Below are 17,958 nucleotides of genomic sequence, written 5' to 3'. Positions count from 1 at the left end.
TTAGCTGTTGCAGCACCAAATTAAGCCTCCATTCTGGAGGAGGAGCCCCAATAGGTGGAAAAGTTCTAAAAAGCCCTTTTAGAAACTGTTTAATCAGACGATTAGAACAAAGGGATTCCACTCCTGTAGAGCGCCTGTAGGTAGAAATGGCCGCTAGATGTAGTTAAACCGAAGCAAACATGAGACCAGATTTAGATAACGATAAAAGATAAGCTAGAATCTTATCTGGAGAACATTTTAAAGGATGTATATTCTTGTAGCTACACCAGGAACAGAATTGTTTCCATTTTAACGCATACGATTTCGAAGTAGAAGGAGCTCTTGCTCTAGCAAGAATGTCTCTGCAGTCTTGAGGTAAATGTATCTCCTTAAACTCTGTGAATTCAGAAACCATGCATGAAGCTGTAACTGGACTGGACGAGGATGAAGAATCTGGCCTCTGCTAATTGACAATAGGTTCAGGATGGCTGGAAGACGGTACAGTCTGCGTTTGGATAGTAGGAGAAGCTCTGTGAACCAATGTTGACGCGGCCATTTCGGTGCAATGAGAATCATGCAGCATGTTTCCATCTTGAGCTTGCGCAGAAGTCTTGGGATCAACGGGAAAGGGGGGAATGCGTAAGCAAAAATCCCCATCCATCTCATCATGAAGGTGTTCCCCCCAAGAGCCCTTCTCTGGCTCCCAACTTGCAAAGAATGGGCACTTTCGATTGTTCCTGGAGGCAAAGAGATGCAGATTTGGCCAGCCCCACTTCTGAAATACATTCTCCACAATTGTTTGCTCCAGCTCCCATTCGTGACAGGACTTTGAGGTCCTGCTCAGAGTGTCTGCTAAAGTGTTGTGGATCCCTGGTAGATGTTCCACCTTGATTTTGATATCATGAGAAAGCAGCCATTCCCAAATGCTTTGAGCTTCTTGAGACAGAATGTGGGACCGGATACCGCCTTGCTTGTTTAGATAATGCATGCAAGTGGTGTTGTCGGTTCTGATCAGAACCGTTGATCCTTGAAGTCTTGGGAGAAAAGACTGCAACGCCAGAAAAATGGCTCGAAGTTCCAGAAAATTGATATGTATCTTTGCCATTGCAGCAGACCATTTCCCTCTTATGTAGAGATCCTGAAGATGTGCACCCCACCCCTCAAGGGAGGCATCTGTTGTGAGGATGAAATCCGATACAGGAGGCTGACAAGTGAGCCCGACTGAGGCATTTTTGGAACGCCTCCACCAGGAAAGAGTTTCTCGCATAACTGGGAGTTATTTGCACTAGGTCGTTGAACGACCCCGTGATTTGCAGCCACTGACTGTCCAGTTATTCCTGAATTGGTCTCATTCTCAGACGGGTATAAGGTACTAGCAGAATTGCTGATGATCGTATTCCCAGAAAGAATTTGATCATCCTTACAGAAGCAAACTTTCTTTTTAGGAGGTCTGACGCCAGAGAAGGAAGGTGAGATTGCCTTTCTTTGGACAAGAATGCTTTGTCTCGGATGACATCCAACATTGCCCCTAGAAATTGAATCCTTTGGGAAGGATAGAGGACTGATTTTTGAATGTTCACAGACAGTCCCAGAGAGTGAAAAACCTGCAGGCATGTGGATGTTGTGTGAGAAGCCTGCCGAAAGAAAGGAGCCTTTATTAGCCAATCGTTCAGATAAGGGAATAATTGGATGCCATGCAGTCTGAGATGAGCTGCTACTGGAGCTAGGAATTTGGTAAAGACTCTCGGAGCTGAACGTAAGCCGAATGGGAGGACTTTGAATTGGAAATGTACACCTGCCACAGTAAATCGAAGGGATTTCCGGTGTTTGGGATGAATTGGGATGTGGAAGTACGCATCCTGAAGATCCAACGTTGTCATGAAGTCCGCATGATCCAAAAGCTGATGGATTTCCTGAAGTGTGACCATGCGAAAGGATTTCCTTTGAAGATATTTGTTCAGTTTTCTTAAATCCAGGATAGGTCTCCATTCCCCTGACTTTCTTTATTAGAAAAAAGCAGGAATAAAATCCTTTCCCCACCTGAGAGCTAGGCACTCTTTCTATCGCACCTTTCGAAAGCATGGTTTTTACCTCATTTCTGAGAAGAGCATGATGAAGTGGATGCTTCTCCAGAGGTGGATGAGGGGGGAATTGATAAATTCTAGGGTGTGACAAAATTTGATAATGTCCAATACCCATTTGTCTGTGGTTATTTTCTTCCAATTTTTGAGATGTCAGGGTACATTCGGAATTTTGTAGACTAGTTGTGGCAGATCTGGTGCAGGTGTTAAAAGATTGTCACTGTTTTCTAGCAGAGTCTCTGCCTTGAGGTTGGCGTCTTCTGTTCTGTTGTCTATAAGCGGCCGCTGGGGAATATCTATAGGACTGCTGCTGTTGGTATCCAGATCGTCCTTGACTGCCCTGATGTTGGTATTTTTGATATCCTCCACGAAATGAATATGAACCTCTGCCTCTCGCTCCTCGAAAAGGCGTCTTTTTGTATTGTAAAGTACCCAGTGCCCTGGCGGTATCAGTATCTTTTTTGATTTCTTGTAACGCCTCATCTATGTGTTTCCCAAATAATAAGTCCCCATCAAATGGCATGTCGAGAATCTATGTCTGGACCTCCAGGCGAAAGGTGGTAAATTTCAAACAACCATGACGTCTAGGAGTTGCTGCTACGGGAAGTTGGTGAAAACCCAAAGAAGCTATATCCATAGAGATATCAATAATCTCTGCCGTAGCCCTTTCGCCTTCTAGAAGTATTTTTCTTGCTTCCTGTTTCTTATCCCCAGGAAGATATTCAAGATAAGGGGAAATGTCAGACCATAATTGGCGGTCATATCTGCCTAAAATCGCCAAACAATTTGTGGCACGAACTGAGACACCCGCCATGGTGGTAAAGCGTTTACCTATGTTATCCAGGCATCCCCCATACTTATCTGATGGCGCCGTTACTTGAATAGATGGATTACGAGACTTTCGTTGGGCCGCCTGTGAGGCTGGTCTTGGTTGCCCAGAGAGGCAAGCAGGAGCATCATCCGTTGCTTTATATTTTTTATCGATTCTAGAGAGAATCGCAGGTATCGAAAATGGAGTTTCATTATTTTCGTCCCTTCTTCCCAAATATGATCGATTAAAGGGATTGAACGAACCAATTTTCTACTTTGAACTTTAAAATCATAAAGAAAACACTCTGTCTTCTGTATCGATACAGGAAGATGAAATCTAGTTGCTGCCCTTTCCGTAATAGCGTGAAAACCTCCTATATCCTCAGGAGGGGAATCAACCGCCTGAGGGACTGGTGAGGATGGTGTTGGAATTAAGGACTCATCCCATTCATCCACCGTAGTGGGTGACTTTGGTATCTCTCCCTCTTCAGCCACAGTGTCACCATCATCATCCCGAAGGAAATGAGTAGGCAAAACCACCTGAGGCACCGAGACAGGGGCAGCAGGACTCGCAACCTGCAAAACTGTAGGCGCAGGTGGTTGTTCTGGAACCGGTACTGGTGGGAAGCGTGCATTATAATCTCTCAACAGTGCAGTGAGATCTTGCATCAAAGTCGCAGGCATTTGAACCATAGGTTCCTGAAGAAAGGATTCCTGGGGGCCTCTTAGAGATTTACAGGGCTCATAATATTCCTCGTCATCTTCGGCCTCCTGATATTTAATTTGGAGCCGAGAAGGATCATGTGCTGGGCCAAAGGGTCCTTCATCATCTGACTCCTCCAGATAGTGACTAGGAGGTAAAGGTGAGATATGGGAAACATCCTGATAAAATTGTCTTGAAGATGACAATTTTGAAGTTAACACTGGTGTAATTTGCAAAGATGTAGGTCTTTTACGCTTCAGCGTAGACGAAATGTACATGGACGGCGAGTCAGTATCCGTAGAAATTGCCATCATAGAAGAGACCGTCAACGTTGAAATCATTGAGGTCGTCGCCGGAAAAACCATCGTCGACGACGTCGTCAAGGTCGCTGCCGTAGTCGATGGTGGGCTCGTCGACGAGAGTAGTATCGCCGTCGACAGTAGGCTCGTCGACTGTAGTGTCGTCGACGGTGAGCTCGTCGACGAGATCTGTGTTATCGTCAACGGTGTACACGTCCACGGAAGCTGTATCGTTGTCGAAGGCGGTGGAATCGTCGACGGCATGGATGTCGACGACGACGTAGGCGTCGACGAGATTGGCATCGTCGACGGCGATGAAATAATCTTCGACGGAGTCTTCGTCGACGATGGAACGTTCTTTGTCGATGTCGAGGAATCCATCACCTTTTGAGGAGATTTTATCGTCGACGGAGCACTTTTTGATGTCGACGGAGGCTCAGAAAGTGATTTCTGCTGCTTTGAGGCAGTTTTCAGATAAATCTTCACCTTTTCTCCCATTTTTACCTCTGAAGAGAATGAAGGTCTCTTTTTTATTGGAAGAGTGACCAGTCTCTGAATGAGATTACTTCAGGGTCTTACTCTGTCTCTCAGGGGGATCTCCAGATCTATCCCTCTTCTTGGCCTGAGGGGTGGACGCCTGAGGACTTACGCTGCCTTAATCTTCAGAAACCACCTCTGATGTAGATTTCAGCTTTTCCAGCCAAACCAAAAGTCTTCCTTCTCTGTCTTTCAAGGTCTTGGCAGGGAAGGTTCTACAGATCCTGCAATCCTTGACGTTGTGAGCTGGATAAAGGCAATATATACATTCTTTAAGTGGATCCCCAAAATGTAATCTTTTCTTCCCACATGAAGAGCAAGGCAAGAACAAGCTTTTCTTTGAAGAGTCAGACATATCTACTCACAAAGATAGCTAAAATAAGAAAAAAAGTGAGCAGAGCTCAGGGAGACTCCCTGTCACACGAGGTGCGGTAGAAAATCTGAGGGTTTGCCTCTCTGTGGAAGGTTCTAAGAGTGCGCTGCAGCCTGATTGGCTGTGTTCCAAGTTTGGTTCTTTTTGCAAAAGGACTAAGATAGGCTAATGTAGTGACTTTGCTGTCCATAGTAGCCTATTGTATAATGTTTTTATGACTATAATGTATATGTTTTGTTATACCGCGAGTCTCCCGCCTCTGATTCTAAGCATGTGAATCTATGAAAGATACCCCAATACTGGATAAATGGGTCTATCTATTCGGTACAAAGACATGACCTATTCACAGAAAGAGAATGGAGCACATTTCATGAATTAAGACTTGGCCTATCTCACTGAACACCGATGTGTGGGCCCAGTAGAATGACATTGGTTTTGTGTCCAAAAGACCAGGGCCCATTGTTGACATTTCACAGGAGTCCCAAATTGCAGATCCTCTTATCACACACAACAGGATGGATGCTACCTGTTATAAGCACCGCTGGAATCAACCCCATGCAAATAAAGAAAACCTTCTGCACACAGTGACTGCCATGACTACAAATGTTAATTTTTCTTTGCTATGTATATTATTTTGAAGACCATCTGACTGGAAGTAATTGTCAATATTTAAATACACGATAAAGGTTTTCTTCACATGGATTACAAACTCACCAGTATAAATATCACATCTAGTGGCTTCAGCATCTCTGTAAGACAAACAAACATATGGCTTAGTAAGAAAGTGCGAGAAATGAGTTATCAAAACAATGAACATTTACCACACCTGATGTTGTTTTTTCTGCTACCTCGCTTTGCTGATTTGTTTAGCTCCCTACATCCACTCAAATAAAGCATGCTTCAACATATAACAAGTTCTCTAAAGTGTCCAACAAGCGTAAGAGCACCATTACAAACTACAGCCACATTCATACAAATTCAGAGGATCGCAATGGTAAAACCATAACTCCTCCCATGGTAAATACAACATAGGCTGTAATGCGAGTCTCAATTGGGGAAAGAACACGGTTATATATATCCTGAGAGACTCCTCTGTACTAGGCATTTAATTACAGACAATAGCATGTGATTGTTACTGGTTCTAACATATGCCAATGAAACACTTGGAAATAACTACAAGCTCCACAGAAATACTGCTGATTCTGCAAGGTAACACTGGGTAAAGCGTTAACATCTTTTAGATACACTTTACTGTATATCAAGCAGTATAATTTTTATAGTGTTTCATAACTTTAAAGAGGCCTGAGTGCACATTATAGAATGGTGGCGTACATCATTACTCTTTAGTTTGCAGTGCATGCTGCGTGTGGGTTATGGGGCAGCCTTTGTATGAATACTGAGCATTATGTGTAAAGTTAAGAAGTGTGATCCAACTGTGTCTAAGCTTAAGCTCGAAGCGCACTAAAAAATGACAGTGAGATAAGATCAGATAGCTTAAATGAACTATTTCACCTTGCAAGCTGACGTTTTTGGAGAACTGTTAAGGACAAGCTATGTCTTTTTGGTTTTCCAGAACTCCAGCGCACTCTAAATTATCCTTTTTAGTGTAGGTAGAGTTCCAGAGATTAGATGTCTGAACAAAAAATTACCTCTCACCAATGAATGATTTTACTGAACAACATGCGTCAATTAGGAATGCGTAGTTCTTTCTTTCATGGTGGATCCAGAGAGAAGATTAGTCCTGTACTTTAAACCACTCAGTGACCCAAACAGGGGGCCTTGAAAGAACGATGTCTTGGAGGGTTAGGGGGGCGCATGTGCAAGATAGCCACACTCTGGTGAGGCTCTTGCAGTCAGAGTTCACAATCATGCAATATCCTATACATAGACCCATGATCGGTAGCAAAAACGGTGGTGGTGGAGTGTAGTGACTGTCCCTTTGGACAGGATAGCCTTCGATAAACAACTGACCAGAGAACCAACGAGAGCCTGTTGTGAGGCCTTGTGCCGAGAGCAGGGCCTACCTTTCCGAGCCTAGCGCCGGGGAACGGACCTCAGGTGAAGAGCCCAGAGGTGAAGAAGAGCTGTCACTTGGATACCCGGACGGGAGGATTGGCAGACAGGTTGCTCTGACGCACACAGCATACCGGCACTGGGACAAGCCATGTATAGGAGCAATTAGTGAAGATGAACTGAGAGACAGGTGCCCCTAAACAAAAAGGGACCAACGCTGAAGCTAGTACTGTGCTGGGGGGTAGCACGGGCCAATGAGCCCCCACGGCATGCTACATACAGGAGGAACAGGACACTGCCACAGCAATTCACTGTGCAGGGGCACAAGACAAAGCCAGGAGCAGGGGGGACGCAAGAGAGCTGAAACTCCTCGGGGAGATACAGCGGACCCCCTGATAAGTGGAGAACTGAGCCCCTACAGTCACAGGGAACATAGAGGACCTCAACATACGACTCGGCGGTGGGAAGACCAAACTAAAGATCCCCTGGACAGGAGAGGGGATAGGGAGAATGGAGGGCAGGCAGTACAAGATTCCGTTTGAGGTCCGAAAAATGGCACAATCACAAATCTAGAGATAAGCAAGGTGAAATGTTGGAGAATGCCTCTGACACCATGAGTACTGCAGGTGACGAGATGAAGTCCCTTTTACTAAAATGAAACAGAGCCTGGCATCTATCAAAATCAATATGGACTCAGTGTGTACACAAGTTGATATACTAGCGCAAAGGCTTGAGAAGCATGACAACAGGATACAAGAGGTGAAACAACGAATATCGGACTTGGAGGACACAGCAGAAGAGAGAAAAGAACAACTGACGCAGATGGACCGCCTACTCAAAGTCATAGTGGCAAAGAGTGAGGACTTTGAGGCAAACCCACGCCATAATAACAAGCACATAATGGGAGTACCAGAAAGCACTAACACCGGGAAGATGGAGGATTATGTGGAGTGAATGTTAACATCCCTGTTCAGAGCTGCAGCCTTCTCCACACAGTTCATAGTGGAAAGGGCGCACTGCGCTCTGGGCCTAGACTGAATTTTGATGGGACCAGTATCGCCCTATATCCCGACTTTATGATGGCGGTACAAGAGACCATAAAAAGTTCTTGCCCATTTATTTATTTTAAAAGTTTTATATAGCGCTAGCTAGATCCGGAGGTATCAGAGCGCTTTACATGAGCATCAGATCATAGTAACAGGTTACATCGTTACAAAGGTTACAGTTCTTAGAGCATGGCAACATAGTTACTTGTAAGGTAGGGAGAAACAATAAGCACAAATACGAAAGGGGAACAGCAGGCAAGGTGAGAGATTCAGGGGAGGGGGGGTTGGAGCGGGGGAAGTAGACAGATAATGAAGGCGGGAAAGAGGAGGGGAGGGTGAGAGACACAGCATGGGAAGAGGAGGGGAAAAGAATGCCCATGAAAAAGAAGCTGAGACAAGCGCAAATTGACTACACTATGCTATACACTGCGCGCCTGCAGATCACACATCAGGGAAAGCAATACTTCTGCACTAACCCAAAGCAGGCAGAGGATTTCTGGAAGCGAATCACACAAGGAGCAAAGAAGACAGATGAAGAGCAATAGCTGAGACGTTCCAGATCACCAATGAGGGAGCAGGTCTAGGCACCATATCTCGCTGAGATTTTGGCACATACCCTGAAATCAAGAAGTAAAAAAAGCGGTTGGTGCACGAGTTGGGGGAAAAGGTCCTTGGACATTCCCCCCCCCTTATGTGGGGGCTGTGCAAAGAGAGCACGTTCAGTGTAGCATACCTGCACCATCGCCCAATGCACTGGACTACTGGATGGGTTCCTCCCTCACAGCTGCCCCGCAAACTGTTCTTTAGGTTGCAATGGGTCAGAACTGTGGCAAAACTCAGGCCCCCCAACCCCCTCCAGAGGTGTGGAGGAGGGTTGGCTGCGACACCCCCTGGAGGCTGTTACCCCGGAAGGAGAACCCTACATTATTGGTAAGATTTGTCTTTCTTTTTTGTTTCTTCTTATCTCTTTCCTTTCTCTTTGTTCCTTCCGAGATTTGAGGGTTCACAACAAACTTCAACATGGGGACATTGGAGGGGGCGTGGCTTGGCGCCCATGGAGTGAGCAGCTCAAACCGCGAGCTCCCATCGGCCAGCTGCATCAAAGTCCATCCTGAACCCCCGTAAGGGGCACGGTGCCCCACAGCGTACCCCTGCAGCTGAGGCAGAAGCTGGAGTGCTCTGGAGAAGAAGCGAGACCGCCAGAAGTTAATGGTGGTGAGCGCGGCCGAGCGTCAAACCAAGATGGTGGCGCCCGGCGGGAGCTAAGGAAGACGAAACTAACGCCGGTGAGGTTCAAGTGCCGGGGTGCCCTCCCTTCCACCCCCTGCAAGGAGCGGCGCAAAGGTCAATCGTGCACCTGAGGAGTTGAGCACGTCGACTATGGTTGAGCACAGCGGTAAGGTGGCGGTGTGACTGATGCATAGCGATCAGCGTGCCCAGAACTGACAGACTAGCGCGGATTCACCAGAGGCCCGGGGTGTTCCCTCCTTCTCGCCTCCGGTACAAGATGGAGCACCGGGCTTGGATGCCCCCGAGGAGAGCTTTCTAGGGGAGACCCACCATCTACAGGCCCTGGGACGGCCCCATGGAGTATATAACTGGAGGGGGAGTTGAGGCACTTGTTGGGCCCTTTGGGACGTTTGCCTGGAGCGAGTGTGGCAGCGTGTGGGGCGGCGGAGCTGTGGGCCCAGACGGGGACAAAGCTGAGGAGAATGCCGGGCCCCCCTTGTGCGTCGCTGGAAGGGGAGACGAAGACCGCATTGCCTCCCCCCCGCATGACTTTAGGGCGCGGGGCCGGAGAACGCAAACACCTGCGGAGAAGACCTTGCCCAGTGAGGAGTATTGGGTGGCCTGGTCTTTGCCTGGGACAGCGGGCGCTACAGACGGAGGGCAGAAGGGGCCTGGAGCGGTGCTTCTCGCATAGGGCTAGAACTTTGGGTTTATCACACAGTGACTGGCACCATCATCTATCTGAGAGGCGGGTGAGGGACGGAGGCATCCGGGTGAGCGCTTGCTGGAGGGGACAGGCAAGCGACAGGTGGAGATGATTTGCAGCACCAAATGAGCATGCGCAATACCCAGAGCACCACAGGACGTGAAGACAACATGGGGAAACCCCCCAAAAAGAAGGATAGAGAAGACCCCACCATGAACGCACCTGCGGACGAGAGCGGGCAGGACTCGCAGCAGGGGATACACCCTGTAGTCCCCAAACTGCAGGACATTTTAGAGGCTATCACCACATCCAGTGAGCGCCTGGAAAGTAAAATTGACTTGTTGAGCTTAGACATGGGGCTGCTCCGAGAGGACCATAGAAAACTGGAAGACCGGGTCAACTCAAATGAAGGGGATATCGCTGAAGCAATACCGGCGCTCACTGCCACGAAACAATAAATGGCTCTGTTGGAAACAAAAGTGCGGACACAGGAGGACAGGGATGAAGATGCAGAAAACAGATCACACAGAAGCAACCTGCAGATCGTCAGCCTACAGGAAAAAATTGAAGGCCGCGACATGACGGCCTACCTTGAGAAGTGGCTCAAAGAAGAGATAGCAACAGACGGATTATCAAACTTCTTCACCCGAGAATGGGCGCCCCTGCCAGGAGCTCCGCCACGAGTGGGGATAGCGAAACTCCTACGTTACAAAGACAAAGATCACATCCTGTCCCAGGCACGCCTCAAGGGAGACACGCAAGTTCACAACTCTACGGTGCGCATCTTGCCAGATTGTTCACGAGAGGTGCAACGGCGAAGAGGATCCTACTGGGACATGAGGCAGAGGCTGCGCCATAAGGACTACAAATATGTGACGCAGTACCTGTAGGAAGGTGGATATATTTACTATATGGTTACCCCCCACTTTTTGCCTGGTGATTTGCTGGTTTTCGACTTAGTTGGCATGGGACCCTGCTATTCAGGGCCTCAGTCTATCTGCTTTCTCTATAAAAATGGACACCATTTACTTTAGGTACATACCAGATTGGTTACTGGGTCACCCTTATGAGCCCCTGTATAGTGTACCCTAGGTACCCAGGGCATAGGTGCACCCTAGGCCTACCAGGGGCTGCAGCATGTATTGTGCCACCCCTGGTTTGCCTTCCAAACTGACACCACGGGTCTGTTCACACAGCCTGGGTAAGTTGGTGTAACCACCCCTTACTTAGATATAGTATACCTATATCTATATATACATATAGACACATTTACACCTACAAGTCCCTCCTATGGCAGGCCTGAACAATCCTGGAGGCAGAGTGCTTGGTTTTATGTGAGAGGGTGCCCTAGGGGAAGAGGTGTGGCGCCGCGGCCAGGGCGACTGACGCTGGAATCTGGGGACCACGGTTCGATCCCCGGCTCCGGCGGCAGGTTAGCCCAGCACCATGTGACTCTGAGCAATAGCTCGCTTAATCTTCCTGACGGCCCCCCAGCGCCTAGAGACCCTTACGGGTGATTGTGCGCTTTACAAATGTGGACTTTACTTTACTTTACTAGCATGAGCGGAGCCCCTCTGCAGCTTTCGGAAACTATCTCCTTATAGCTGTTATATGATATAGTCATACCATATACTCTTAAGTGCATTATAATCCTCGCAGTTAATGCTAACTTTGGTTTGGCTTTATCAAAACATGTTTTGTAAGGTGTCAAACACTTTGGAATACTACCCCCCCTCTGGCGGCAGGGGTAGCATTCCACCCTTCTAGAGGGAGAAGACATGTAGTTACTGGTTTACCCGGTTAAAGTTAAACAGAGCCTCAGCATCACAAAATGGATGCTGCTGCCACAGACACGAGTCTGTCCTCCTGATGCTAGACGAAACTCCGGCAGGGGAGGCCTGGACAATAGGTATCCTGTCCAAGGAGGTGCTGGCACCTCCCCAGACATGCTTTTGTGTATTGGGGCAGGGAGGGCTGCATTCAGTGAATACTTTCCAGACACTGCCTTGGGCACACTAGGTGCGCCATGCATTTCCCAGTTCAAACCGGTTGCTGGGGCACTCTGCCCCAGCTCTGGCGCGAAATTGGACAAAGGGAAAGGGGTGTAACCACCCCCTTCCCAGGTCCACCCATAGGAGGGACCTTAAAGGTAGTCCAGCTCCTAAATTAGTATAAGTATAGGAACCCAGGGGCATATGTAGGTAGCAGTTTGCGATTCGCAAATGCCGAAATTCGCCAAATTTCTGCGTTTGCGAATCGCAAACGGCGTTTTGATATGTAGGTGCCACTTAGCAAAATAAGGAATCGCAAAAATTGCGATTCCTTATTTTGCTTATAGAATTTAAGGAATCGCAATTTTGCAATTCCTTAAATGCTATGTAGGGGTGCTTTAAAAATTGCGATTTTTGCATAAGGAATCGCAAAATACCACCTACTTCAAGTAGATGGTATTTTGCGATTTCCTTCAAAAATGCATTTTTTTTTAAAAATTCAAAGTGCCATGTGGCGCACAGACATGCCCTTAAGGGCATGTATGTGCTCCACATGTACCTACAGGCACATTCCAGGGGTGCAACAGGTGTCCTTTGGACACCCTGGCACCCTTGGAATTGCGATTCTCAAATTGCGATTTTCACACAGAAAATCGCAATTTAAGAATGTATCCCCATTCATTCCTTAATTGCGATTCGCAATTTGCTAAATCGCAAATAAGGAATGTTAAAGATTTGCAAACAAATTGCAAATTTTTACCTACATTCCATTTTGCTATTCTCAAATAGCGATTCCTTAAAAATCGCTATTTGGGAATCGCAAAATGGAAATTACCTACATATGCCCCCTAGTTCCTACGACTTTAGATTACTCTGGACGAAACTCTGAAACATAAATCCTGGACCTTCGACATTCCATTCCGACTGGAAGACGGAAGACATCTCCCTTGTGGTCAAGGAGTGACCACCCTGTTCAAACAGGCACCAACAGCAACTTTGCCGGTCTGCATTTTCGAGGCTCCTGCCGGATCCCGAAGAATCTGCGACACACGACACAGACTTCCAGACATCTCTGACTCCGACCTTCGCTCACAGCAAAGCTGAGACCCGTGGCGGACACGCGAGACGTGGGACCGGAACTCGTGGACATCCGGCATTTTGCAAGCTGCACTCACTTCACAAGGTAACTCGAAGTTGTGCATGGGGGTGCTTGAAGCCCCAGACCCGAGCACCATTTGCACCGAAGGTCAGAGGCCCCCACTCCACGAGTGACCCGTGGACCCCGCTGACGCACTGAAGTGTCCTCCTTGCTGGCAAAACGAGCAGGTGCGCATCGCTGATTTTCCCTTCGAGACACACTCTGGAAACGCGTGGTCGTGGTTACTTTGTATTTCCGCAGCGAGGGAGAGGTGTGGCGCCGCGGCCAGGGCGACTGACGCTTGAATCTGGGGATCACGGTTCGTTCCCCGGCTCCGGCGGCAGGTTAGCCCAGCACCATGTGACTCTGGGCAATAGCTTGCTTAATCTTTCCGACGGCCCCCAGCGCCTAGAGACCCTTACGGGTGATTGTGCGCTTTACAAATGTGGATTATTATTATTATTACTTTCACCCTCGCGACACGCTCTGGGAACGCCTAGTCATGGTTTTCTTTGGTTTCAATAACGCGCAGGAGCGCTTGTTGTTTTTTCCTTTTTTTTCCGTCACGCAAAGGAGAAGTGGTGTTTTCCCTACCAGTAGCGGCAAGCGCAGGAGCGCGTGGTCGCCAAACCTTCTTACACAGGCGCCCAGGACCGCTGGTGTCACCCTCTTCTGGTGCAACAGGAACAGGAACGTGCTTTGGCTGCCTTCCTGTTCGTCCTCCCCCTTCCACCTTGAAGACTTCCAAAACTTACTCAACATTTCGTTTCCAGCTGGCGATACCCAGGAGAGTTTCCTCAGCCTCAGTGGGACTCTTTCCCAGGTCTTCACCGACGGCATCCTCTCCCAACGCCATTAGGACTCCTTCCCCATGTCCCATACTTGCCTCGGTCTGTATACGCACCTTTGAAAGGGTGAGGAGGGGGGACGGTGGAGGTTGTTCACGTTGTCCCTGCGAGATAGCACCACGAGTACACGAGGTAAGGCTTGTGGGGTTCTGACAGAACTTGAAGCCCACGTTAAATATCTCGCACGGACATCATGAGCAACCCCAACATCAAATGTTGCGTGACCCTGATTGGGTGACGTCCCCTAGTCACAGCTGTGACTAGGGGACGTCACCCAATCAGGGTCACGCAACATTTGATATATATTTGTACTCCGCAACGGAGAGTACACCCTAGAGCACGCAACAACTTTGAACTATTGACTTACCCCGAGTGCAAGTGTGACAAAATATTCATGACAACCCTGCAGGACATTGCAGCCATGTTGACTTGCATACAGGCAGAAAACCTGAGCCTACGCCAAGACATTACGACACTGCAGGGCCAGATAGCCGTTGGGCAAACAGGCTTGGGGCCCAGACCCTGCTGTTAAAGCCAAACAGGAGGGTGTTTTGCGGCCTCCTTTATTGAACCCTGAGGGGTCGTTAGCCAATTCTCACAGCCCTAACCCACTGATACAGGTGATAGCTCCTCACCCAGTCCAGCTAACTCCTCCAGAATGCTTTTTGGCGATAGCTCCAAATACAGCATCTTCCTCAATCAGTGCCAACTGCACTTCATGGCGCGTGTTTCTGCCTTCCCAGACAACGCCTGTAAGGTCGCATTTATCGTGCTTCTGTCTTCCCAGAAGACGCCTCCAAGATCGCATTCATCTTGTCCTATATCGGAGGAGACGCCGCCCAGTGGTCAATAGCGTTGGTCGAAAACGACGACCCTATGCTGTATAGCCTTTGTGTCTTTAAGGAAACCATACGACGGATGTTCGTCCACCATACGTTCGTACAAGCTGCAGACAATGAACTCCTCAACCTTAAACAAGATACTTCTGATCTACTACATTACATCACCACCTTCAATAGACTGGTTATCGAGGCCAGATGGCCAGAAACCAAAAAGGTATCTGTATTCTACAGAGGATTGCGGGATGAGGTCAATGATCTTATTTCACAACTATCCGAACACCCGGAGGACACCGGATCCTTCATCGACTTGGTCAGAATGAACTACAGATTGCAGGAGCGGAAAAAAGAGAAATCCAAAAGGCACTGATTCCCGATTCATTGCGTTCAGAGACAAAACCAGGAATGAACCGGTGAAAGCACCAGAAGCACCCGCACCAATACAAACAGGAGTCCGTGGTCCCCTAACCCGCGAAGAAAAAGAAAAAAGACTAAAACAGAACTTGGGCCTGTATTGCGGCAAAAGCGGACACTTCATCAAGGAGTGCCCAGTGAAACCTGCCAAGACAAGACCCATCAAACCCTACGCTCTTTACGTAACCCGCAGGGATGAAGCGGGAAACGAGGAAACCCAGTAGGTGAAGGGGTCGGTCTACTGGGTTCCTCCTCCATACGGACCCCCATCTCCAGATCCCTTGACGACATCGGACACATTGGAATAGTGGTAACCTTGCAGTCACCGACGGGCCAGATATGGACGGTCATAGCCCTCATCGACTCTGGTGCTATGGGGATCTTCATTGACACTCGGTACATGGATGATTTGGGCATATCTACCATGACCAAAGAAAAAACAGAAAGCATGAAGGCAGTGGACGGCACCGACCTGACCTCTGGGCTTATACGTTTCCAAACATGACTTGTGGGAACAGACACACAGAGACCATCGCCTTTGATGTCATTGACGCACCTCAATTCAAGTTCATCCTGGGTCTTCCATGTTTGGTGACTCACAACCCACACATCGACTGGGAAACCCGAATCATGACGCTGGACTCCTCTCGTTGACCTCCGCCTGCTATCCACAAGAGAACGAATCCGGTAGGCGAGAGATAAAATCCCGATCAGTGCGCTTATCTGGGATGCGTACAGTTACTCAAGGGAATGTACCCGAGGCGTATGCAGACTTGGCCTCTGTATTCGACAAGAAGTGGGCTTAACATCTTACCACCACACCGCTCCTTCAATTGTAGGCTAGATCTCATCCCTGGTTCGACTCTCCCATGTAGCCGCATCTACTCCCCCACGGAGAAAGAAAACAACCACTTATGCGCTTCTCTGGATGAGTTTGTACAAAACGGATTCATACGCCACTCCAAATCGCCCGTCTCTTCCTCCCTCTTTTTCGTGGCAAAAAAGGAGGGAGACCGGAGAACGTGTATTGACTATAGGGCCATGAACACCATAACCATCAAAAACCGGTATCCCTTACCGCTCATTTCCAACCTCTTGGATCAAGTGAAAGATGCCACTATCTACAATAAACTGGACCTACGTGGAGCCTACCATCTCATCAGGGTCCTGGAGGTCGATAAATGGAATACCGCGTTCCGAGCAAAATACGGCCTGTTCGAGTACCAAGTCATGCCCTTCGGACTCTCCAACGTCCCAGCAGCCTTCCAGTACTTCATCGACGAGGTATTGAGGGGAATACATAGATCGTTTCTGTGTCATCGACGACATCCTGATTTATTCCAACAACATCCCGAGCACATCAGTCACGTTTGTGCTGTCCTGTAACAGCTACAACTCCACGTCCTCTATGTCAAGCTGGAAAAAAAGCATGTTCCACACCACCATGGTCGAGTTCCTGGGACACATCCTAACTCCTGAAGGGGTCAGAATGGACACCACAAAAGTCGAAGCAATACTGCAATGGCCGTCGATTGTTCCGTCAAACAGGTCCAAAGATTCCTGGGGTTCGCCAACTACTACAGACGCTTCATCGCAGGATTTTCTAGCATTGTTACTCCCATCTCTAGCCACTGTGCAAAGGGGTGAATTTCTTATGGGACCCCAAAGCAGAGAAGGCGTCTCAGGACCTGAAGAAAAGGTTCACTAGCGCTCCCATCTTGAGACACCCTAACCCTGAACAACCCTTCATAGTGGAAGCCGATGCCTCACAAAACGCTTTGGGAGTGTTGTCACAACGTAATGCTGAAACTGGCCGGTTACATCCTGTGGCCTTTTACTCCAGAAAACTGCTACCAGCAGAACGCAACTACACCTTTTGCGACGGTGAACTGCTTGCCATCAAGGCAGCATTCGAAGAATGGCGTCATTATCTCAAGGATGCCGGACAGCCAGTAACCATATACACAAACCACAGGAATTTACAGTTCCTCCGCTCTGCCAGAGGCCTCACTTAGAGACAACTGAGGTGGACCCTGTTTTTTTTTAATGAGTATGATTTCCTGATCTATCGCCCCGGAAAGGAAAATGTTAGGACAGATGCCCTGTCCAGGTTGGACAAAACCGAAGAAGATGCATCTTAAGCCGAACCTGTATCCATCCTTCCTGAACATTATTTCCAAGGGGTTATCCTTTCCTCCTCCTTCTTCACCCAGTTACACAAAGGCCTAGAACAAACAAAAAACAAAGAATGGATCGGTGACCTTACAGGAATCACTGCACGAGACAGTTTTCTATACAGAGGAGACCAGTACTATCTCCCATTGGAAGACCATGAGCAACAGGCCCTGTACATGTGCCATGACCATCATCAATCCATCCATCCGTGATTTCATAAAACCATGGACCTCTTTCACAGACAATTCTGGTGGCCTTACATGGTACTGCCTTCCACTCCTATATAAAGCGGTACAAAAGGGGGTGGTGATGGACGGAGCATCTGAACCAATCAAACACCACACCCAGTCAACAGATCTGGGTTTAATCCATCACCGTTCTTTAGCCCACTCTGCCACCCCAGTTCAGACATGGCCATATGCAAATCAGTCTGACCCTGTGCCGCATGGGAACAGTCCAGCCCGAACTTCCCAGCCATGCCTTCCCTGGACCGGAAACAAGCTTCCTAGGACCGGTTTCTGGCATTACAGCCGTCTTCAGCCAGGCTTGCTTGAATCCAGTGGCAAAGTGAGCAAGGGACTCACGTCTGAGCATACCCTGCCAACTTATGGCGAACAAAGCGGTACAAAAGGGGGTGGTGATGGACGGAGCACCTGAACCAATCAAACACTCACACCCAGTCAACAGATCTGGGTTTAATCCATCACATTGATAGTGAACCCCAGCAAGTGCAGGAGGTCTGTCTTAGTCTGGAGGTGGGAGACGACAGCCTGGGG

General features: G+C 48.3%; 1 protein-coding gene across 6 annotated transcripts in view; it reads right to left on the bottom strand.

Moving 5' to 3' along the window:
* Positions 1-17,958, bottom strand: part of MORC2 (MORC family CW-type zinc finger 2) — a 597,165-nt gene that overhangs the window by 509,803 nt on the left and 69,404 nt on the right. For all 6 annotated transcript variants that reach the window (XM_078667274.1, XM_078667271.1, XM_078667273.1 and 3 more), the window contains exon 4: positions 5,497-5,531. In XM_078667274.1, coding sequence (XP_078523400.1) covers positions 5,497-5,531 — 35 coding nt within the window. The remainder of the gene's footprint in view (positions 1-5,496; positions 5,532-17,958) is intronic.

This window comes from Lissotriton helveticus, chromosome 11 (genome assembly GCF_964261635.1).
Source record: "Lissotriton helveticus chromosome 11, aLisHel1.1, whole genome shotgun sequence".
Lineage (NCBI taxonomy): Eukaryota > Metazoa > Chordata > Amphibia > Caudata > Salamandridae > Lissotriton > Lissotriton helveticus.
The sequence above is the reverse complement of the archived record's forward strand: the minus strand, read 5'-3'. Positions and strand labels throughout refer to the sequence as shown.